This window comes from Manis pentadactyla, chromosome 2, assembly GCF_030020395.1.
Source record: "Manis pentadactyla isolate mManPen7 chromosome 2, mManPen7.hap1, whole genome shotgun sequence".
NCBI classification, from domain to species: domain Eukaryota; kingdom Metazoa; phylum Chordata; class Mammalia; order Pholidota; family Manidae; genus Manis; species Manis pentadactyla.
The window spans coordinates 6,415,490-6,440,098 of NC_080020.1; the positions used below are offsets into that span (position 1 = coordinate 6,415,490).

A 24,609-nucleotide genomic window follows, 5' to 3' on the forward strand; every position below is an offset into this window, starting at 1 on the left:
CAGGTGGCACCGGCGCCGGGCCAGGCCCAGTGCCAGCCGGGCCCGGGGGCCCCCGACGCCCCAGCCCCCGAGCCTGGGGTCGGGAGGCCCGCAGGGATCCTTCTGAAAACCGGTGGCGACTGCGGAGAGGACGCCGGGCCGCCGGCCAGCGCGCAGGCACCCGCCACGGCGCGGCAACAGGCGTTTGCCAGCCGGTGTAGAGCCGGGCGGAGGGGCCCGGGGCCCGGGCCGGGGGCGGGAGCCGGGGCCGGGGCGTGCGGCCCGCGTGGGGAAGCTCCGGGCGAGGCAGCGCCGCGTCGGTCCCGCCGCCGCGAAGGCGCAGGTGCGCGGGGAGGGGGCCGTCGGCGGCAGCCGCGCTGGGGGCGCCCCGACTCGCTTACTCGCGGATCGCGTCAGCGGCCCCTGTGCCCGGTGGGCGCCCCTGCCTCGGCCCCACCGCCCCTGCCTCGCACCTGACGTGCCGGCACCGCTGACCTGTGTCTCTCCCCGCCTTACCGACGCTGGCCCGCCGGCCCGGCCTGCCCCCCGCCTCCCTTTGCCCGACCGAGGCCATTAGCCCTTTTGGACTGCGGTGGGTCACCTCCCCGGCAGCCACCCCACCTGCCAGCAGCTGCGGGGCTCTGGGCCTGCGCTTGGTTTTGCACATGGTTTTGTTTATCCTTCTGTAAGTTCTTGAAGGTAGGGGCCCTGTCTTACCGGCCTGAAGTGTGTGTTCAGTAGAAAGTGGGCCGTCACCGCAGTTCCCCATCCCGTGGGAGAGGCGGCCGGCCACACAGCCCCGAGGTGCGCGGGGCGTATACGCAGGCGCTGCTGTGGACGGTACACAAACGCCACGGGACGAGGGTCTGGCCCCCGGGGGGTCAGCAACTGTGACAGCCCTGGCTGGCGACGGGTGCCAGTGTTGATCAGGAGTCCTGCCTGATTTGTGGAGAATCAATATCAGTATCGCTACATTTTCAGATTGAAAATGAAGGGATGGGTGACTTCCAGAGAGCCACCGGTACCCTGTCCTACACGCACGCACTTCAGTAGGACCTTCTCTCCGGGTGGGGCGTGGAGAGCGGGGGGCCGTGCTTAGAACGCAGCAAAACCTGGTTATTTTGTTACTCAGGCGTGGTGGGTCCGTCAGCTCCTGCATTCAAACCCCATTTTAGTTTCACTTTGGCTTTGCAGATCTGTGACCTGTCACACACTGAGTGTCAAAGAAGGAAGTCAGCATTCTTGGCCAGATTTTGTTTATAACGACTTAGGAAGTGACCCCAGGAGTGGAAGGGGCTCAGACGTGAACGTCGCAAGCGCGGGGTTGGGCCCCCGCGCGCCTTGTCGGCCCAGTCAGCGGGCTGGCCTGGGGTGGTCTGGACGGTCGCTCCTGGCTCTGACATTCTACACTTTCAGGATTTTATTCCTGATTGACCTTTGGCTAAGCAGAAGACAGCGGGTGAGAGAGCAGCTTATGAAAGAACCTCTCGGTAGGGACGACTGGCGTGAAAAGTGGCCTGGAGTCTGAAGATGGTGCCTTTAGAGCCTCTTCGTCGCAAAATAGCCTGTGACTCGGGGCGATCACCTAGCTTCTCTGGGACTTGTGTTCCGTATCTGTGAACACTAAGAAGGGATTAGGTTGGTGATCTATTAAAGACCCTTCCGGCTCTGTTGTCAGACGTAAAAATGGTCTGTTAACGATGGCTGGGCAAACAGCTGGGACGGTGAGGTCCAGTGTGGCTGCAGATGCAGGCTCTGCCGCTCCCTAGCTGCAGCCTGTACCCCATCTGCGCCTCGCTCTCCTCTCCTGTTAAATGGGGGCATCTGTTCTGTCTCCTGCGGAGGGCTCGCGTGAAGCTCCATGCGTGTGGACACCTTGCTAAGCTCTGCAGTGCTATGTACTAGTTCCTGCTGAAGATGCTGCGCTGTGATAAACCTAAAAGGTGCCCCTGGGGAGAAGCCTGGCCCCGAGGCGAGGCAGCAGCTGGAAGCCGAGTTCCCCCGTCAGGCTGGGCCTCGGCTGTCCGGGGAGCAGGGGCGCCTGGGCACTGCGGGGGGGGGGGGGGGTTGTGCGTCTATATGGAAATCTTGGGGGGAAGCAAGGGGACACGCCACCGCTCAGCAAGGAGGGAGGCCCGCGGTGAGGATGAAACGAGCTGCCTTCTTTGGGGGGTCTGGTGGGGGAGGGAAGGAGCAAATTGTTAAGAAACACACGTTAGAAAATAGTAAAACTGTATGGTCATCTTATGTATTGTTGGGTTCTGGGAAATTCGTATTTTCTTTATGCTATGTGTTTTCCAACTTTTCTATAATGAACGTGTATTTCTTGAATCAGAAAAATAAAATTTCTTTTCTTTAAAAATTGGAGGCTATCCATTTTTATAAATGCGGGCTCATCTTTTTTCTCCTTTGATTAAAGAAATAATAAACATGTTTTTGAAATTCGGATATGTCTTGTCTCCCAAATCCGTGTTAAGTTTCTGTGCTTTTCGCTTATATGTTTTCATAGTTTGAAGAGGTTGAAATGTGGTCATACTATTTAAACTCTTCGGACATACTGAAAAGATAGTTGGAGTTCTACCTGGTTCAAAATTTTTTTAAGCACATCAGAATACTAAGAATTTAGCATACCCCCTAAATCTGTTTATGGCCTCTATTTTATTAAAAAATTTTTTCAAAAAAATAGGTCCTTACATTGACCTGTAAGTCCTACTTCCCGGAATTTGTCCCGGGGCAGTAATTAGACAAGTGCAAGTGGAGATAGAAGATGCTTATCACAGCTTTTTAATGTGAAAGAGAAAAGCCAGCCGACTTGAGCACACGTGGGCGGACGATTGACTTACAGCCATGCAGACGTTCCTGGGGACATGGATGTATGTCTGGCCCCCAAATATATTCACTCCCCACTAAGTTAAAAAGCCTGTTAACAAAGCTATCTATATTTATACACCCAAACACTACGTTTTCTAATCAAAGAAGGGTGGGGTCTACAATACACTCAGACAAGTGTGTGAAGAGATAAATAGCAGTTGGTCGTTGATGGCTTTAGGTAGTAGGATTATAGACTTGCCCCGACTTGTCTTGTTACTTTTCTACAACAAATAACGCATTCCTTGTGAACTATTTAAAGGTGAAAAAATAACTCTTCAAGATGAAAATAGTTTTGTGACATAACTTTGCAAGGTAGATCCAGGTTGTGTGACAAAGTATCTATTAAAGCACTAAATAAATATGACATTTTCTACCTAAGAAGACTTTCCTAGTTGGACCTATGCTAGGAAAGATTTTTAATCCACGAGGTGATTGATTTTCATTACTTAGTGTTATTATTAAATGTTATTAATTATTAATTTTTATTAACTAGCATGGACTAGCGTAGGTCACTCAGTTCTTCAACACCTCAAGTTCTTTTCCATTAAAACGGAGCTGATATTCCATTCGTCACTTTATTGTGAGGATTTAGGATACTGTGGTAACAATGATGCCATGACGACGGGGCAGTACTGAGCAGCACGTGAGCTACATAAATGCCGACTATTGTTTATTATTCACTAGTCGACAGCAGTAGTACTCACTGAGTACTTACAAGACTGCTAGTACTTGCTTAATAAGGTTCACCCCAAGTAAGATGGAGAAGCAGCCCACACGAGACTAACAGATGGAGAACGCTAGTCAGCCCATTACTGTGGGTAAGTCAAGTCCAGTGGGAAATGGCATCTTATTTGCTGTTGGTGCTCAAGGCCAGGGGAGGCACCAGGATGATTAGGAAGATAGGATAGTGAGGGGAGAGAGCCTCCTCTGGGTGGAGGTGGTCGGTGAGCTGGCCGTGAAGATGGGGAGGATGTGGCGGGACAAAGGACCTTTGGCAACATGAATAAGGAGACGGGGGTGGGAAGGCGCAGGGTGTTGCGGGCTGGGGAGAGCTGCCCGACGGAAGGGACAGTTCACATCCGTGAGTGTGTCGGGTAGGTAAACGCAGGCCAGATCCTGGAGAATATATTAAAAGCTGTACAAGAGAGTACAGAGCGGATAGAAGAGATAAGATTCCAATCCCAAGAGCCTTCATTCTCAGTAGTCGGCCCAGAGCTCTGTTTCTGCTGCTGGGCTGGCACACTCACCTGGATCTGCGCCTGTCCTTCCCTCCTACCTCAACGAAAGCATCCGTGGGTGATGTTTACCTCTATGCTTTCGTGTGTGTGTGTGTGTGTGTGAAAATGTCCCCCTTTGGGGCCGTTTTAACCATTTATTAAAGTACAGTTCAGTGGCATTAATTACATGAGGTGTGCAACAATCACAACTATTTATTTCCAATTTGATTATTACCCCGAAGAGAAGCTCTGTTCCAATTAAGGGCCCCTTGGTCCCTGCAAACCTCCGATCTACTTTCTATCTCTGTGTATTTGAGTCCCCTAGATATCTCATGTGAGTGGAATCATACTGTGTTTGTCCTGCTGTGTCTGGTTTATTTCCCTTCGCTTAATGTTTCTAGGTTCATCCATGTTGTAACATGTGTCAGGACCTCATTCCTTTTTATGGCCAAATAATATTCCACTGCTTGGATATACCAGCAAATTTCCCTTTTGCAATGAGATGAAATGGCAGTAGTAGAGGGTAGTGTCTCCTTTCTTTTTAATGGCCTTTCTGAAAAATCACAAGTTGTCCACCTTAGGCTAGTTTCCTGGAGTTTTTGAAAGATCTTTACTCATCAAGGCCAAGTGTGGGAAGCACACGGTAGCACGTGCTGCATCCTTGAGAGCTCTGGTTCTTTTTGGTACCGTCATAGGTGGTTTGTAACAGGTTCAGTTACGCTGGAGGGATGCTTGCTGGCAGCTGACTTTTTTCTTCATTCATATTACTGGATAGCATGGGATTTTCCATCATACGAAATAGCCCTTTCGTTAGTTATTTCTGGCACTAGAGCTTTCCTAATAAGGCGGAGATGGGGACAAAGGTGGGCTTTACAACCAAACAGAGTGAAATAAATGTGAATAATTATTTAAAAATACTTATTCATATAGTCAGTAGTGAGAAGAGGGGAATCAGGTGGGTTGGCTGAGCAGGGAGAAGCTAGGTCCCAAAGCATGCTCTGCCCCGTGCTGCTCCTGCAGGGCCTGGACCGTGGCCAGGGCGCACGTAAATAAAAGCAAGATCGAAAGTTTGCAGTAGTTGATCTGTTGTGTATATAAAATAGAGTATCAGGCATGTGACATCTCTGATCTTCATTCACTTAGGTCTGCTTGGAGAAAAAGCTAAGAAAAAAGTACTAGCTTTTTATATTTTTAGTGATTTTCCTAAGGGGGGGGTCCCAAATCTCCTAACACTGCTGAGAGTCTTTGCAGTGCCTCCCTCCGGAGGGCGGGACGACTGAGGAGATGCTGTGTGTGTTTAAGGGAGGAAGACGGGGCAGCGCAGCTGGTGTCTGTCATCACGTGATGATCGCTGGACGGGATGCCCAGCCGGACAGGAGACTCGGCGCCGTCTCGGAAGCACCGGCGTAGGGGAGGAAGGTCCTGCAGGCTCGGGCCAAAGCAGTGCTGCAGGTGGGGCCCAGGCCTGGGGAAGCCCTGTAACTGGAGGAAGAATTGGAGAGGAAGACGTTTTCTTGGGAAAACCTCAGGAGATACCCAGGCAGCCCCCCAGAGCTCACCCTGCGCGAGCCCAGGACCCTGAACTCTGAAGTTAAACGTCCCCATCCAGGTCGCAGGGATCAAGTCTCCTTACTTCTAGTTCAGAGCTTTCTCTTCTCCACCAAAGGCAGCAGCTAGTGGGAGTGGCCGGGTGATAGACTAATGAGGTTGGTTTTGATGGGTGATGAAAAAACATCTGAAGGCCTAAAAGCATTTAGAATTACCTGAATTTCAACCATCAGGGTAAGGAAGCCACATTTTACTGTGTGTCAGTATTGATAGGTTTCTTCTGCTATAAAAAAAAATAGCAGGGAATTTTCTTTGTTAATGTGGTACCGTGGGGGGCAGTGGAAGGAAGTGGGACTTAGAATTTTGAATAATTATTCATATTTATCCTGACTGTGACGTGGTGGAGAGACGCCGTAGTCAATACCAAAATCCCACGGGTGTGTGGAGCCACCTACTCGCCTGCTCACATGCAGGACATTTGTTTTGATTGAAGTATAGTTAATATACAATATTATATTGGTTTCAGACATACAACACAGTGGCTCAACAGGTACCCACAGTATTAAATCCTCAGTCCCACCACTGCACTTGCTGTCAACACAGATGTTACACAACCATTGGCTGATCCTCTGCGTGCAGCACTACCGCGTGATGGGAGACTTGAACTCAGTGCCTTCGTTCGCTCTCGGCATTCCAATGAGCTCTTCTCTGTCTGGGCACCTTTTCCACAAAGGGAGAGGCTAGTGGGAGTGACTACTAGGCCCATTGAGACTCTGGCCCACTGAGACTCTAGAGGAACCCAGTGAGAAATTATTTTCACTCCAAGTTTTCTAAAGATATTTAGGTTCTATAGAAACAGTATGATAAAGAAAAACCAGTCTAATCTCTAATAATTCCTCCACAAGGACCTCTGTCATATCATGTATAGCGGCCTGGGAAGAAGGCAACTGTTTTTATCAGGGTGAGAGCCTGGGGCAGGGGAAGGGGGAACCAGGGAAAGCACAGAGCTCATACTCACTGAGTGCTGACTGTGTTTCTGACACCTTATATATGCTGGTTGGTGGGTCTTTACAGTGACCCTAAGATACGTTGGTTTTTACTTTATAAACGAGGACATTAGGATCAGAGAACACGCATTTGATTCTGGGCTTCCTAATACACAGAGTGGTCTCGCCGGACCAGGGTGTTGATGGGCAAACACACGTTCATCTGCTTTTCAGTTACTGGGGAATCCTGTTCAAGCGTGATTACGTAGCTGGAGCATGCCAGCATTCTTTTACCACACTTTTTAAGGTCATATGACCAAGGAAAAGGTCTGAGCGAAGCTTTCGCTGCTATAATAGCACCGCCAACCTTCTCGGCCCTGCGTTTGGTTCTCTTTTCTTCCTTGACTTACCCCCTGACATTCACTTATTTTCCTGTGTTCTATTTTTTTACTAGAAGGTAAACATCAAGAGATGTGATATAAGCTCCATGAGGTCAGAAACTTTATTCTTCTCAGCTTCTGAAAAAGGCTTGACACATATTAGGCCTAAATCACTGAATATTTGGTGGATTTTTCAATGCCAGAGGCTTCCTAGAGTTGACAGTTCAGATGTCAGCACGGGTCTTGAGGGATGAACAAAACCAAAAAGGAGGTAATTGCTGTGAGGAGCAATGTAGAAGAATGAATGAGCTGTGGAGAGAAGATGAAAGAGGGGGAAGGAAGGGACAGGGCCCCTTTACCCCAGAGCCCTCTCAATTCAGGGCACGAGGGAACAATTCCTGTGGTTTGCCCGTGAGCGTGTTTGAGGTGCCCTCGCCTCCACCCAGTAGTTACACTGAAAAAGGATTTAAGAATCAGGATCAAAGATGCAGCTGCTTCCTAGTTAAGCAGCCGTCAAAAAAGAGCCGAAAGTGACAGTTTCCCTGGACAGCCACTGTTCTATTGTCCGTAACTGATTTAGGACCTTCTGGGAAAACACAGCTAAAAACAAGGAAGTTCTTGTCAACTTGACAGGTGTACTTCTGATTCCTTCTGCTATTCTGAGCATGGCTGCACTGACTGATGACACAGGCACAGGGTGACCCGGTACCGCTGCTAGATTCCGTGGAAGGGTGCTGTTCATAAGCAAGACAGCAAAAGGAATTTCTTCTACTAGAATGAAGTAAGACCACATTGGCCATGAGGGATTCTGGTTTTGGATCTCACGAACATGCTCTTCTTTGGAGGTGTAGAGCATAAGGGCAAGCGTGAGCCCTTAGGGACAGATTGGGGACGCCTCCCTGGAGTTTCCGTAGCCACCATGGAGGAGTGGTGGTAGCCAAGGGATTGGCGATGGCTGAGGTCCATCCCTGCAAGCTCAGGGCTCAGCACTGGCGTGGTGGATGGCAGCAGTAAGGTCACGCAAGACTGTCCCAAGGTGTTGACAGCTGTGGCACCCTCCCCATTCTCAGGCTGTTGGGTCACAGAACCGGTTCCCTATCTGCCAGTTTAAAGTCCACAAGGACAATTTTAATAGCATCCAGAGGAAGTTCTGAGATGCAAGAAGAATCCTCCCTCCCAGTTCCCTTTGGGGGATAAACCCAAGGTTTGAGGTAGATTATCAATACACAGGATGAGTCCATAGAAATTCTCCTTCTGCAGTTTGGGGCTCTATAAAAAGAGCTTGCATAATTAAGGCAAAGGAGCTCAACATTCAAGAACCATTCATACATTCACCAGATGTTTATCGAGTATTTCTCATGTGCTTGACATTCTTCTGGAAGCTTAGAATAGAGCAGTGAACAAAAGAGACAAATGGAAACTTCATGGAAGTGAGATCATACAGTATTTGTCTTTGTTGGATTTATTTCTCTTAGCATAATGCCTTCAAGGTTCATCCATGTTTTTGCAAATGGCAGGATTTCCTTCTTTTTCATGGCTGAATAATATTCCACAGGATGGAAACAACATGACTGTCCTTCAATGGATGAATGGTAGAGATTGCATTCAATCTACAGATGACTTTGAGTAGTATGGAGTTTTAACAATAATAACTTTACAGTTCATGGCCATGAAATATATTTCCATTTGTTTGTCTTCGATTTCTTTCCTTGAAGTTTTGTAGTTTTCAGTACATGGAGATTTTACCTCCTTGTTTAAGTTTTTTCCTAAGTATTTTATTGTTTTTGATACAATTATAAATGGGATTGTTTCACTTCTTTTTCATACACTTTATTTTCAGTATATAGAAATGCCACTCATTTCTGTATGTTGATTTTGTATCTTAGTTTTTTCATTTGTAGTATGGGGGTTACTAAAAGTACATATCTCACAGGTCTAGTTGAGCATTATATGACAATGTAAAACCATCAGAATGGTGCTTGGAACACAGTAAGCACTTAATAAGTGTTAGCTATGTTTATTATTATGCTAATAATGGAGTTAATATGTAGCTTTATATATTTTGGATGTCAACCCCTTGTTGGATCTGTCATTTATGAATATATTCTCCCATACTGTATGATGCCTTTTTGTTCTATTGATGGTGTCCTTTGCTGTATAGAAGCTTTTCAGCTTGATATAGTCCCACTTGTCCATTTTTACTTTTGTTTCCCTTGCCCGGGGAGATATGTTCATGAAAAAGTTGCTCATGTTTATATTCAAGAGAGTTTTGCCTATGTTTTCTTTGAAGAGTTTTATGGTTTCATTACTTACATTCAGGTCTTTGATCCATTTTGAGTTTACTTTTGTATATGGAGTTACACAGTAATCCAGTTTCATTCTCTTACATGTAGCTGTCCAGTTTTGTCAACAGCAGCTGTTGAAGAGGCTATCATTTCCCCATTGTATATCCGTGGCTCCTTTATTATATACTAATTGATCATATATGCTTCGGTTAATATCTGGAGTCTCTAGTCTGTTCCAATGGTCTGTGGCTCTGTTCTTGTGCCAGAACCAAATTGTCTTGATTCCTGTGGCTTTGTAGTAGAGCTTGAAGTTGGGGAGCGAGATCCCCCCCACTTTATTCTTCCTTCTCAGGATTGCTTTGGCTATTCAGGGTCTTTTGTGGTTCCATATGAATTTTAGAACTATTTGTTATAGTTTGTTGAAGAATGCTGTTGGTAATTTGATAGGGATTGCATTGAATCTGTAAATTGATTTAGGCAGGATGGCCATTTTGAGAATACTAATTCTTCCTAGCCAAGAGCATGGGATGAGTTTCCATTTGTTAGTGTCCTCTTTAATTTCTCTTAAGAGTGTCCTGTAGTTTTCAGGGTATAGGTCTTTCACTTCCTTGGTTAGGTTTATTCCTAGGTATTTTATTCTTTTTGATGCAATTGAGTATGGAATTGTTTTCCTGATTTCTCTTTCTGCTAGTTCATCATTAGTGTATAGGAATGAAACAGATTTCTGTGTATTAATTTTGTATCCTGCAACTTTGCTGAATTTAGATATTAGTTCTAGTAGTTTTGGAGTGGATTATTTAGGGTTTTTTTATGTTCAATATCATGTCATTTGCAAACAAGAGACAGCTTGACTTCTTCCTTAACAATCTGGATGCCTTTTATTTCTTTGTGTTGTCTGATTGCCGTGGCTAGGACCTCCAGTACTATGTTGAATAAAAGTGGGGAGAGTGGGCATCCTTGTCTTGTTCCTGATCTTAGAGGAAAAGCTTTCAGATTTTCACTGTTAAGTATGATGTTGGCTGTGGGTTTATCATATATGGCCTTTGTTATGTTGAGGTACTTGTCCTCTATACCCATTTTGTTGAGAGTTTTTATCATGAATGGGTGTTGCATTTTGTCAAAGCCTTTTCAGCATCTATGGAGATGATCATGTGATTTTTGTCCTTCTTTTTGTTGATATATTGGATTATATTGATGGATTTTCGAATGTTGTACCATCCTTGCATCCCTGGGATGAATCCCACTTGATCATCATGTATGATCCTCTTGATGTATTTTTTATTTCAGTTTGCTAATATTTTGTTGAGTATTTTTGCATGTATTTTCATCAGAGATATTGGTCTGTAATTTTCTTTTTTTGTGGTGTCTTTGCCTGATTTTTGTATTAGAGTGATGCTGGCTTCATAGAATGAGTTTGGAAGTATTCCCTCCTCTTCTATTTTTTGGAAAACTTTAAGGAGAATGGGTATTATATCTTCTCTAAATGTCTGATAAAATTCAGCAGTGAATCCATCTGGTCCAGGCATTTTGTTCTTGGGTAGTTTTTTGATTACTGATTCAATTTAATTGCTGGTAATTGGTATGTTTAGATTTTCTGTTTCTTCCTGGGTCAGTCTTGGAAGGTTGTATTTTTCTAGAAAGTTGTCCATTTCTTCTAGGTTTATCTAATTTGTTAGCATATACTTTTTCATAGTATTCTCTCATAATTCTTTATATTTCTGTGGTGTTTGTAGTGATTTTTCCTTTCTCATTTCTGATTCTGTTTATGTGTGTAGATTCTCTTTTTTTCTTGATAAGCCTGGCTAGGGGTTTATCTATTTCATTTATTTTCTCAAAGAACCAGCTCTTGGCACGTGTGTCAGCTGGGATAACAAAGTCCCTTTCTGCTTGCTGGTCACCTTGCCTGTCTCCGCTGTCTGTACTGGTTAACTGCGCACAGGAAGCAGCCTCTGGGTTAATCCCCTAAGCTGCCGTGGGCAGGGAGGCCCTCCGGATGTCCTAGGGCAATGGCAGGGGTCACGGGCCAGCAGCGTGTGTTCTGCCATAAGAGCAAAGCCCCTTTGTGCCTCCCAGTCTCTGCTGTCTGTGCTGGTGAACCATGGGCAGCGAGCAGCCTCTGGGTTTATCTCCTAAGCTGCCGTGGGTGGGGCGGCCCTCAGGATGGCCTAGGGCACTGGGGGGTGTCGCAGTCGAGCAGCGTGTGTTCTGCTGTGAGAACAATGTCCCTTCATGTCTCCCAACCTCCTTGCCCGTCTCCGCTGTCTGTTCTGGTCAGCTGCGCACAGGGAGCAGCCTCTGGGTTAATCACCTAAGCTGCTGTGGTGGGTCAGCCTTTGGGATGGCCTAGGGCACCGGCGGGGGTTGCAAGTGAGCAGTGCATGTTCTGCCGCGAGAACAAAGCCCCTTCCTGCCTCCCAGTCTCTGCGCCCTTGTCCACCGTCTGTGCCCGTCAACCGTGCGCCTGGAGCAGCCTCTGGGTCTGGGCGGCTTAGCCGTGTGCAGGGAGCAGCCTCTGTGTTAAGCTGTGTGGTTGCTGTAGGCGGGGCTGCTCTCTGACTCGTCTGCAGCAGCAGCGGGGACAGCTGGTTTGCTCACAGGAGCCGGTAGGGAGGAAGGAACGGCAGGCTGCTTATCACGGTGAGGGGCCTGGGAGCTGCACTGCCCACCAGGGGGACAGGGCGCCTGAAGCTCCTTAAGTCCCCAGCCTGCTGGGCTGAGTGTGCCAGGACAGTCTTTGTCCACCTGCTAAACCCTTGTCCCGTTAAGACTTTGAAAACGCCTGCTTTTCCTTCGTCCCAGGGCAGCCGGCTGCGGGAACTCGCTCGCAGTCTTAGTCTGGGATGCTGCTCTTCTGCTCCTCTAGTACCCAGAGCCCCACGCGGTGTGTCTGTGTCCCAGGGCGGGTCCCTAGGGCTGGGTGTTTAGCAGTCCTGGGCTTCCGCCGCCTCCCTGCTCTGATTCTTCTCCTCCCACCGCTGAGCTGGGGTGGGGGGAGTGCTGGGGTCCCGCCGGCGCGGCTTGTATCTTACCCTTTTCTGGGTTCTTCCAGCTGTAGCCTGCCTGGCTGGTGTACGGTAACTTCTGGTCATTCTTTTAGGAATGGTTGTATTTGCTGTATTTTCAAAATATATATGGTTTTGGGATGAGATTTCTGCCACCCTACTCACGCCACCATCTGTTCCCCTCCTCCAGCCTTAGTTTCTTTATCTAAAAACTAGAGAAAATATTCATAAAATTGTTATAAAATTTAAAGAGAGAATATATACCCAGCTCTTCGGTGCTTAGCACTCTTGGGAAAAAAAAAATTAATTGGAACAATCAAATTTTAGCCCACCTGAGAAGAATCCAAAACATCAAGAAGGGGATATCCTTTTATTTTGTGGTGTTCAGAAATGTCTCTTTACCAAAATAAGACTATAAATCTTATAAAGGAAAGATTCACATCTACTGAACATAACTGAGAAAATATGGGAAACAAGGTAAGAAGAACGTACACATCAAGCTTAGCAGAACAAAATAGAATGTCCAGTAACAGGTCTGATAATTTGTTATCATTTAGTACATAGTAAAAGTTAATTAAAAATAATGGGGCATTGATGAATTATTCAGTCAGTGGGGTTGGGATAACCAGGTTCCCAGGTGGAAGAAAAAATCCAGTTAGATCCTTAACCAGTGCCAGATACCTAACTACAATTTTTCAGTGGGTGGGGGAGTAGCATGTAATAGAAGATAGATGAATATTTACATTACCTTGGGGTGGAAAAGCCTGTTGTAGATGTATCTTGACAAGGCATTGATTGGAAGAAAATAGAAAGTAAAAGACGGCTCATGTAACTACATGTGCTAGAGTTTATTTTATTTTGTTTTATTTTTATTTTTTTTTTATTGAAGGGTAGTTGACAACAGCATTGCATTACATTAGTTTCAGGTGTACAACACAGTGATTCAACATTTATATACATGATAATTCTAGGTTCCAGCTATCACCATACCAAGTTGTTACAATATTTTGACTATATTCCTTATGCTATACATTACATCCCGGTTACTTATTTATTTTACAATTGGAAGTGTGTTTATATATATATATATGTATATATATTTTTTGTGAGGGCATCTCTCGTATTTATTGATCAAATGGTTGTTAACCACAATAAATTTCTGTATAGGGGGGTCAATACTCAATGCACAATCATTAATCCACCCCAAGCCTAATTTTCGTCAGTCTCCAATCTTCTGATGCATAACGAACAAATTCTTACATGGAGTACAAATTCTTACATAGTGAATAAGTTACATGGTGAACAGCACAAGGGCAGTCATCACAGAAACTTTCGGTTTTGCTCATGCATTATGAACTATACACAGTCAGTTCAAATATGAATATTCATTTGATTTTTAAACTTGATTTATATGTGGATACCACATTTCTCTATTATTATTATTTTTAATAAAATGCTGAAGTGATAGGTAGATACAAGATAAAGGTAGAAAACAGAGTTTAGTGTTGTAAGAGAGCAAATGTAGATGATCAGGTGTGTGCCTGTAGACTATGTGTTAATCCAAGCTAGACCAGGGCAATAAAACATCCACGTATGCAGAAGATTTCTCTCAGAACAGGGGGGTGAGGTTCTAAGCCTCACTTCTGTTGATCCCCAATTTCTCACCTGATGGCCCCCCTGCGACTGTGCCTGTCTTAGGTTGTTCCTCCCTTGAGGAATCTTACCCGTCTCTGGCTAACCAGTCATCTTCCGGGGCCATACAGGGAAATGTAAAGTTGGTAAGTGAGAGAGAAGCCTTATTGTTTGAAAAGGTTAGCTTTTTACTTCTTTGCATATTTATGCCCTGTGGCTTCTATGCCCAGCATTTGTCTTGAGGTATCTTTACCACTTGGAAGAATTATGATACTCGGTAAATTCGACATGTGGCACGAGTTCTATTTAAAGGTTGTGATTAGGTAGGAAGAAGAAAAGCTATAGAAGTAGCAGGCAGAAGAAAACCTGGGAAGATTGATTATTTCTTTGACATATCTTCTTGTAGAGTAACTTCAGCATGTATAGGTTTTAAACGACTAATTAAATTGTGCACACACATTAACATAATAGGAGTACAGTTATGTAACCAAAGCATACCTGTAATTACCAGCCATCTCCAGTGAAACCAAGAAAACCAGTTAGGCACCTTAGGCATTTGTGAAAACTTATCTATGATATGGTGGATATTGTCCGACTGAACTTAAACAGTCTGAGAGAATTCAGATAAACTAGAACACCCCATTCCTGGGGACTGTTCATATCCCACATGTTCTTTTAACGATAAATAGTCTGTGGTTGTAAGATTTTGGAGCACTACAATTTGCACTTCTCCTAATTCTTGGTTGAGTTCCAACAGTATAGATCCAGTCCAATTTTTGTTTTACTGTATGCACAGGCCAGCTTAGATATCTCCTTCCTCATTCCCATGGCAAGTCCAGGAACTGGTGGGATGAGTGCATCTACAGCTGTGACAGTGCGTGGATCTTTGTTGAAGTTTTTTTTTTTTCTGATCATCTTCTGTCATGAGTCTTCCCGAGAGTGCTGATGTTGGAAGTTCTTTTTCATATCGTATCTTAGTTCATTTTCGGAGTAGCCAAATTAGGCTTTGATCCTCTGTATAAACACAAACAGACCCTTTGCCTACACTTTTATATGTCCTTTATATCATTGTGTAGAACTCATTAGAGGTCACCACATAGGAACTGCATTTTTTTTTTAAATCATTAATCTACACTTACATGACGAATACTTTGTTTACTAGGCTCTCCCCTATACCAGGTCCCCCCTATATACTCCTTTACAGTCACTGTCCATCAGCGTAGCAACCTGTTGTAGAATCACTACTTGTCTTCTCTGTGTTGTACAGCCCTCCCCTTTCTCCCACCCCGCTATGGATGCTAATCTTAATACCCCTCTTTTTCTGCCCCCCCCTATCCCTCCCTACCCACCCATCCTCCCCAGTCCCTTTCCCTTCGGTACCTGTTAGTCCATTCTTGAGTTCTGTGATTCTGCTGCTGTTTTGTTCCTTCAGTTTTTCCTTTGTTCTTATATTCCACAGATGAGTGAAATCATTTGGTATTTCTCTATCTCTGCTTGGCTTATTTCACTGAGCATAATACCCTCCAGCTCCATCCATGTTGCTGCAAATGGTTGTATTTGCCCTTTTCTTATGGCTGAGTAGTATTCCATTGTGTATATGTACCACATCTTCTTTATCCATTCATCTATCGATGGACATTTAGGTTGCCTCCAATTCTTGGCTATTGTAAATAGTGCTGCGATAAACAGAGGGGTACACTGGTCTTTCTCATACTTGATTGCTGCATTCTTAGGGTAAATTCCTAGGAGTGCAATTCCTGGGTCAAATGGTATGTCTGTTTTGAGCATTTTGATGTACCTCCATACTGCTTTCCACAATGGTTGAACAAGTTTACATTCCCACCAGCAGTGTAGGAGGGTTCCCCTTTCTCCACAGCCTCGCCAACATTTGTTGTTGTTTGTCTTTTGGATGGCAGCCATCCTTACTGGTGTGAGGTGATACCTCATTGTAGTTTTAATTTGCATTTCTCTGATAATTAGCAATGTGGAGCATCTTTTCATGTGTCTGTTGGCCATCTGTATTTCTTTTTTGGAGAACCGTCTGTTCAGTTCCTTTGCCCATTTTTTTAATTGGGTTATTTGTTTTTTGTTTGTTGAGGCGTGTGAGCTCTTTATATATTCTGGACGTCAAGCCTTTATCGGATGTGTCATTTTCAAAGATATTCTCCCATACTGTAGGGATCCTTCTTGTTCTATTGAAGGTGTCTTTTGCTGTACAGAAGCTTTTCAGCTTAATATAGTCCCACTTGTTCATTTTTGCTGTTGTTTTCCTTGCCCGGGGAGATATGTTCAAGAAGAGGTCACTCATGTTTATGTCTAAGAGGTTCGTGCCTATGTTTTCTTCCAAGAGTTTAATGGTTTCGTGACTTACATTCAGGTCTTTGATCCATTTTGAGTTTACTTTTGTATATGGGGTTAGACGATGGTCCAGTTTCATTCTCCTACATGTAGCTGTCCAGTTTTGCCAGCACCATCTGTTGAAGAGACTGTCATTTCGCCATTGTATGTCCATGGCTCCTTTATCAAATATTAATTGACCATATATGTCTGGGTTAATGTCTGGATTGTCTAGTCTGTTCCATTGGTCTGTGGCTCTGCTCTTGTGCCAGTACCAAATTGTCTTGATTACTATGGCTTTATAATAGAGCTTGAAGTTGGGGCGTGAGATCCCCCCTACTTTATTCTTCTTTCTCAGGATTGCTTTGGCTATTCGGGGTCTTTGGTGGTTCCATATGAATTTTTGAATTATTTGTTCCAGTTCATTGAAGAATGTTGCTGGTAGTTTCATAGGGATTGCATCAAATCTGTATATTGCCTTGGGCAGGATGGCCATTTTGACGATATTAATTCTTCCTAGCCACGAGCATGGGATGAGTTTCCATCTGTTAGTGTCCCCTTTAATTTCTTTTAAGAGTGACTTGTAGTTTTCAGAATATAAGTCTTTCACTTCTTTGGTTAGGTTTATTCCTAGGTATTTTATTTTTTTGATGCAATTGTGAATGGAGTTGTTTTCCTGATTTCTCTTTCTGTTGGTTCATTGTTGGTATATAGGAAAGCCACAGATTTCTGTGTGTTGATTTTGTATCCTGCAACTTTGCTGTATTCTGATATCAGTTCTAGTAGTTCTGGGGTGGAGTCTTTAGGGTTTTTTATGTACAGTATCATGTCATCTGCAAATAGTGACAGTTTAACTTCTTCTTTACCAATCTGGATTCCTTGCATTTCTTTGTTTTGTCTGACTGCCGTGGCTAGGACCTCCAGTACTATGTTAAATAACAGTGGGGAGAGTGGGCATCCCTGTCTAGTTCCCGATCTCAGCGGAAATGCTTTCAGCTTCTCGCTGTTCAATATAATGTTGGCTGTGGGTTTATCATAGATGGCCTTTATTATGTTGAGGTACTTGCCCTCTATTCCCATTTTGCTGAGAGTTTTTATCATGAATGGATGTTGAACTTTGTCAAATGCTTTTTCAGCATCTATGGAGATGATCATGTGGTTTTTGTCTTTCTTTTTGTTGATGTGGTGGATGAAGTTGATGGACTTTCGAATGTTGTGCCATCCTTGCATCCCTGGGATGAATCCCACTTGGTCATGGTGTATGATCCTTTTGATGTATTTTTGAATTCGGTTTGCTAAAATTTTGTTGAGTATTTTTGCGTCTACGTTCATCAGGGATATTGGTCTGTAGTTTTCTTTTTTGGTGGTGTCTTTGCCTGGTTTTGGTATTAGGGTGATGTTAGCTTCATAGAATGAGTTTGGGAGTATCCCCTCCTCTTCTATTTCTTGGAAAACTTTAAGGAGAATGGGTATTATGTCTTCCCTGTATGTCTGATAAAATTCCGAGGTAAATCCATCTGGCCCGGGGGTTTTGTTCTTTGGTAGTTTTTTGATTACCACTTCAATTTCATTGCTGGTAATTGGTCTGTTTAGATTTTCTGTTTCTTTTTGGGTCAGTCTTGGAAGGTTGTATTTTTCTAGGAAGTTGTCCATTTCTCCTAGGTTTCCCAGCTTGTTAGCATATAGGTTTTCATAGAATTCTCTAATAATTCTTTGTATTTCTGCAGGGTCCGTCGTGATTTTTCCTTTCTCATTTCTGATACTGTTGATTTGTGTTGACTCTCTTTTCCTCTTAATAAGTCTGGCTAGAGGCTTATCTATTTTGTTTATTTTCTCGAAGAACCAGCTCTTGGTTTCATTGATAGAGTTTATTTTAAATAAATTAAAATGTAATTGATATACTCAATAAGAAATCTACATAGTCAACGTGAGATAAGTGTCCCAATAAAGGATTTTATTAATGATCAAACAATACGAAAATGCAATTCACAAAGAGTACCTCTAAATAACCAGTACACATAAGAAAAAAATATTAACCTTGCTGTAAATCAAAGAAGTTGTGGACCACCAAATACCTAACCATAGAGCGTTAGTTAAATTGTGGTATATCCAAATGAATAACTACATCATAATTGTTAAAAATCATTTAGACTATTTCATAAGATGGGAAATAATTGCTGTGGAAATAACTTTGGTGAAAACCCAATATGCTGTATGTTTCTGCTTTTATGTAAGAGAACATCAGATAAAAAGTAGAAATTTTCTATCTACCTGTCTATCTACCTACTTCTTACCTACCTATCATTCTATTTATGTCCTGGAAAAAAGATCAAAATGTTAATAACAAGTTTTAGATGGGGGAATATAGAACCTCCCCCTTCTGCAGCTTTCTGTCTCAAAATATTGTGCAGTGAATATGTATTTCTTTGCCAATTGGAAAGGAACAAAATATTTTTAAGGTTTGTGTAGACAAAGACACAGGAACCATCTTGAATAGGTATTTACTGTCCAAATTCGGGGCAATTTGAGTATCATAAAAAGTAACAATAGTAGAGAGTATCAGAAGGGGAGGGGAAATTACATAACGAGAAAAATTCGTATCCTGCATTTCCCAGTGTAATAACAAATTCAGGCAGCGATCAGCGATGAATGTAAAGATCATTGCTATGGGGTCTCAGAGTTCCACCTGCCCCCCAACATGACCTCGTATTACAAGGGAAGCCACGTACCTTTCCAGGGAAGAGAGCTGGCAGACACCACCTTTTAGCGAAGTGATCAAACTTAGCATGAGGGTACAAACTGTCACTGTGTGCAATCAAAAGTACACAAACATCACCTCTGTACTTTTCCTTCCAAAAATGTTTAACCCAGATGTAATAGGAGGAAACAATCAGACAGCCCCACAATGTGGGGCACTCTCAAGCCCACTGCCCTGGGCTCTTCAGAAAGGGAAGCCAAGAGGGCGTGAGGACTGTTCTGGATAAAGACACTACAGAGCTACAATAACCAAATGCAGTACCTGAACAACGAAAGATATGATTAGCACCACTGGAGACATTCAAACTTTAAAAATCCATTAACATTAGCTATTAGAAGTTAACACCGAGTGTCGTGCATGCGTTGATGTTACTGCAGTTTGCAGGAGAATGTTCTCGATCATAGGAATTAGGAACAAGGATCGTGGTGCCTGCAACTTACTTTTCAGGTGGTTCATCAGAAATTCATATGTGACATAAAATAAATGTAGCAAATGGTGACAACTGACGGCTGTAGGGGAAGGGCGAGCACCGTTTACTGTGCACACTTTCAACTCCCTTCTGTATTTTCTGGATGTAAAAGGTTGTGGGAGAAAAGTTCAGGTGGAAATAAAAATGAGACAGAAACACTGAAGAGTAAGCGAGACTGAAGGGATGTGGTGGCCGAACACGGCGTGTGGAGCTTGTCTGGCTCTTGAGTGAAACGAACCAACCGTTAGGGAAATTTGGGCACCGCTGGGATATTGAGTGAAATGAAATACGAAGCAGGTGAAACAAGACTGGCCCCATGACGGCAGCTGGTGGAGCTGGGCCGCCGCGTCACACGGGGGAATGACTGGATCATTCTGTCTACTTTGGCGTGTTTGGAAATTTCCGTAAGAACAGAGTCGGGGGTACAACTCAAGATTACGCAGCTGTGTTGCCTTTTGTCAGTGAGCCAGTGAGTGAATATTAGATATCCAAATATATTTCCAATATATTTCTAAATATGGTTCTCTGTTATTAAATATAGAATGGCACAGAAGAATGATGAGAGGTGAAAGCCAGACGGGTGCCGGGGTTTCTGCCACAGTGATTGTAAGAGAATTTGGCAGGGAGCTGGGGGAGGTCAAGGTCATGTGGAAGTAATTGTCTTTCTATTTTTTTCCTTTTCTTTTCTTTTTATTCTCTCAATTTCCTTAATGCATGAGGCTCCTGACCACCATAAAGAAAGCTAGAGCTGGGGGCACTATCCTCACCACTTCTGCAGCTGATGGAATGGTATTTATTGCTTCCACTTACGTTTAAGAATCTCCAGGTTGTCTGTGTAATCAGCTCTGGGTTTTGCCGGGAGAACTTTTATTTTCCTGCACATTCAGGATGCTGCTGCGGCTGCCAGTGCTACATTCAGGCGTGGATGAAAGTTTCTGAAGGAACGATCATTCAGACCACCTGCCCCCACCTCCCCAGATGCCCCCAGAGCCGCAGAGGTGAACGACACGCGTGTTTTTGCCCACCTGTTTGTTAGGAGGCCCAGGTAGCCTACAGGCAGGTGTCTCTCAGGAAATGAGCAGCGGATGGTCGAGCCCCGTAGCAGTCCAGAACAATTGAATTTATTCTACGGTGAAATTTGGCAGTCAAGGGGGGCAGTAGTTTCCTTGTTGTGTTTTTGTCTTTGTTTTCTAGAAGCGACTAGGATTCAAATAAAATGTTAATTGGACACTCGTGCCTTCAAACATTTTTAAAGGAAATGCAAGAGCGTTTAAACATCAGGAAGCATTAATAGTTCATATTATTAATAGATAAAATAAACCATAAAGAGAAAGGCTGTATATCTGAAAAGAAAAACTCAGCTCTGAAAATAGTAAAAAACGCCCCTCAAAACAAAACCTATGAGGCGCAGACTTCATAGGAAAACAAATGAAACCCGATTTAGAAGGGATATCCCATCTGGGACCAAAGAGAAAAAAAATCTTGGAAACAATATGCACAGTTGCATAACTTAGTACACAAAAGATGAGGAAAATAACTTATGTAAATAATTCAAACGCTGTAGAGAGTATACAAATATAAAATACACATACCTGGGCGTGCATTGAGCGCCGCCCTCACATGGTTCTTCAGGTGCCTTTACAATAATTGTTCGCATCAGAGGTTAAAGTTTGGGCTTACGATGGGCCGTTTCAGTTTGAGGATCTTTAAAGTCAAATAAAAGACATTTATATGGAAACAATGGGAATTCATGTCATCAAATCTTTGTATCCTCTTTCATGTCACTTTTTGGGTCTCCTGTGGCAGGTTAAGGACGGCCACATTTCCTGTGCCGCCTCTCCCCGTACCCCCGTCCTTGTTTTCCCGCCCTTTCCGTGGGCCAGCGCAGTGACTTGCTCTGACCGGTAGAATGTGGCGCAAGCCTAGGACTTTCCGCTTGTGCTCTGTTGAAATGCCAGTTTGTGAAGAGGCCTGGGGACCGTGCGGATGGGAGCCAGCGCCAGCCAGCGCCACCGGACACCGATGGGCGGGCGCAGAGCGGCCGGCCCCTCGCCTCCTGATGACCGCGGCTGCGGAGCGGGCCCCGGACACCAGGGAGCGGCCTTGCTGAGCCCGCCACGCTGCTGGCCCGCGGAACCAGCTCCTCCCCTTGCACGCGAGAGGCTTCCCAGCGTCTGGGGACAGCTGTCACGTGCTGCCTCCATCCTGTTCCCAGCTTGCGTGCCCCGCATTGCTCTGCTGACCTTTGCTCCTCTGACCTGGTGTCACCTTTACCTGGTCACCCTGCTCTGGACACCCGGCAGTGTGCCCGGTCTCTCTTCAAGCCATGCAGCACTCAGGATGGGGACGTGCCTCCGACCTGAGCCGCCCCTTGTGGTTCTCAGCGGCCCTGCGCCTGTTCTGCCCTCAGCCTCGAGCTCACGGGCCCCAAGCGTGAGCTGCCTTCCCCTGCCTCCCGTGCTTCCCCGAGGCAGCACTTTCCCGTCCCTAGGGGCCACGCCAGAGGCGGTCTCCTCGACGTGCCGCACCTGCCAGAACCGGCTCCCGGCCCCAGGCCCCTTGCACCTCACTCCTACAGCGCTTCCCGAGGGGGGCAGCTGCGCAGGGCCCGGCTCCTTGGCTGGGCTGTGCATTCTTGGGAGCAGCTGCTTGGTCGTTGTACTGTAAGACTTCAACAGAACAGAACTTAAGACTTCACTTGGCACATGTTAGGTGCTCAAAAGAAGTTTAATGAGTTGGATGATTATCTAACATTCTTTGGGTATTAAGATCCATTATCTTCCGGCCCACATTTCCCCACAAGTCTATGAGGAGAGGCATCAGATTCCTGTTTAAACCAAGGTTTAAGATCATGGCCAATGAATTTCCCTGTTTACCACCACAACCCATGAAAAAAAGTTGTGTTTTGTTTGGCATTACTTTTTCAGTGATCCTATGTTTCTTTTTAAATACTATCAAGCCTTCCAAGGAATTTTGACTGAGACGTTTATTTGATTACTTTTCCTGGACTGTGTTTAGTCATTCTTGAGATTTGAGGCATTCGCTTCATTTTCATTCCTCACGGCTCTCGTTCACTGCCGTATCTAAGTTACCCGCAGTAATTGCACGGCGACGTCCACGCTCCGGTGTCCTTTACGCTGCGGCCTGAACCAGTCCGCCTGGTAGTCTGGCCTCCGTTGTTACCCCTGTTAGTAAAGAACAGCCCCTCCCGTGCGCCTGCCCCGTATCACTTGACCTCATGGGAAGTGATTGTCTGTTTCTTGGCTAAGGAAACAGGAGCTTAGGAGACAGGCCGCAGGCCTGGATGGAGGAAGAGTCGGAGCTGAGCCCGAGTCTCTGAGAAGGATCCGGGCCGCTCTTTCCGCGGCCCCGGCGCCTGTTGCTCGCCAGGGGCTTTCCTGGCCAGAGAACAGGGCTGAGCAGCTCTGCTTTCTCTGCATTTCTCTTCCTTGTCCTTTGGCAGCATTTTTCCTCCAGCTCTGAAGCATCCTCTTGTTCTGAGCATGGCCGTCTGGTCCCTTATCCCACTTGCCTTTTGCCGCTGTGTTGGCAGCAGGATTCTGCGGCCGAGCGCCGTGGGGCTGAACCCCCAGCTTTCAGGGATGAAGAGAGGAGGCTCGGGGGTTGCCCCATTTACGACCCACCGTAACACCCATCTTCTTCCCTCGGGTAGTCTGAGTAAAGATTGTGGGTGGAAACATCTTCTCTTTGAAGTCATTTTGTGCAGAACGTAACACGCTTTGTCTCTGTTTTGCTGTGAAGCCGGACTCCGCCGGGGCTCCTCTTTGGCCTGCTGTTCCCGTATTTGGCGTGACGGAGGTTCAGGGAGGCACGGGGCACGTTGGGTGCACCTCTTTCTTTCCTAGTTGTGCTTTCTTTCCGTTTGGCTTAGGTCGCCTGTCACCTCCTTGGGGCGGCGCGCACATCGCTTCCATCAACATGTCATATAGCTCAGCAAAACTAGTTTCTTGGACGGGACCCTGCAGAGAACAGGGCCCCAGGCAGATGGGAGCCGGGGCAGGTGTGAGGCTGGGGGTCGGGGCGGGCGGCGCCCACGGGTCGGCGCAGGGGAGGAGCGCTGGGGCCACGAGGAGAGGCCAACGTGCCGCCCTCAGCTTGGCCTCCAGACGTCTGCCCGGGGTCAGTCCCGGTTGCCCCTCCCGCCCCCTGTGAAGGAACGGTACCATTCAAGGGGAATGGGCATCTCTCTCTCTTTCTAAACCGAATTTCAGCAAGTCAAACCCGGTGGACTCAGAATTATAAACTGCTAAATGTTAGAGATGGCAGGAAAACATTTCTATTACGACTGTGCACAGTCACCAAATAATCTCTTATTTCCCCGCTTTCCAGACAACTGAAACTCGACTTCCCCAGGGCCCTGATCTTCAGCACGGATGATTTTTTCTTCAGGGAAGATGGTGCCTATGAGTTCGATCCTGACTTCCTGGAGGAAGCTCATGAATGGAACCAGAAAAGAGGTGACCAATCCCTTCCCAAACTCCTATAGGGAAATCCTGGTGTGACGTGGAATGTAGCTGCTGCAGAGCGAATGTTTCATGGAAGGATTTAATCCAAAGTTCTGCCGTTTGTTTTCCCCAAACAGAATGCCAGTGCCTAACCTCCCTAGATTCCAGGCAAAGGAAAACTACCGATAATGGGTTCTGAAAATAGGTGGCACTGAAGTTGGGCGATGAGGACATGCTGTAATGACGATAACAAAATGTGGAGCGCGCTCACCCTTCCCTCTGCTGTCGCCTGTTGCTCACTGTTCTATAACATTGTGTTGCAGCAAGAAAAGCAATGAGGAATGGCATATCCCCCATAATTATTGATAATACCAACCTCCACGCCTGGGAAATGAAGCCCTATGCCGTCATGGTAGGAAGACGTATCATTCTGAATTTTCAGTTATGGGCATTTTGTGAGAAAGTTGAAACATTTGTTCTTTTTTTCCGATCTGTGTGATCATGTTTATTAATAGTAATCCTCTCAGGGAGCGAGAGGTTTTATTTTAGTGTTTCTTTTCTGTTCAATGGCCGACATTTGCTGAGATGCTAATATCGGGGTACAATTTTTTAACAGTCCTGGGTCTGATTTCTTGATAGCTTTTGGTCTTGGTTGTTCCCCAAAGGGGAGGCAGGCAGA

The 24,609-nt window shown here is 45.4% G+C and overlaps 2 protein-coding genes and 1 non-coding gene across 10 annotated transcripts in view; all 3 read left to right on the forward strand.

The window, feature by feature from the left end:
- Nucleotides 1-24,609, forward strand: part of N4BP2L2 (NEDD4 binding protein 2 like 2) — a 100,648-nt gene that overhangs the window by 74,257 nt on the left and 1,782 nt on the right. For 4 of the 5 annotated variants that reach the window (XM_057489723.1, XM_057489711.1, XM_036905009.2 and 1 more), the window contains 2 exons: nt 23,815-23,942; nt 24,068-24,342. The gene's annotated coding sequence lies outside the window, so the exon portion shown is untranslated. The remainder of the gene's footprint in view (nt 1-23,814; nt 23,943-24,067; nt 24,343-24,609) is intronic. The other variant, XM_036905011.2, reaches the window with a different exon arrangement.
- N4BP2L1 (NEDD4 binding protein 2 like 1) overlaps nt 1-24,609 on the forward strand; it is a 28,499-nt gene that overhangs the window by 578 nt on the left and 3,312 nt on the right. For 2 of the 4 annotated variants that reach the window (XM_057489737.1, XM_036905016.2), the window contains exons 2-3: nt 23,815-23,942; nt 24,254-24,342. In XM_057489737.1, coding sequence (XP_057345720.1) covers nt 23,815-23,942; nt 24,254-24,342 — 217 coding nt within the window. The remainder of the gene's footprint in view (nt 1-23,814; nt 23,943-24,253; nt 24,343-24,609) is intronic. The other 2 variants (XM_036905018.2, XM_036905019.2) reach the window with 1 other exon arrangement.
- Nucleotides 7,453-7,583, forward strand: LOC118922361 (small nucleolar RNA SNORA16B/SNORA16A family). Its single transcript, XR_005028744.1, has one exon. It is a non-coding gene; the product is annotated as a small nucleolar RNA SNORA16B/SNORA16A family (small nucleolar RNA).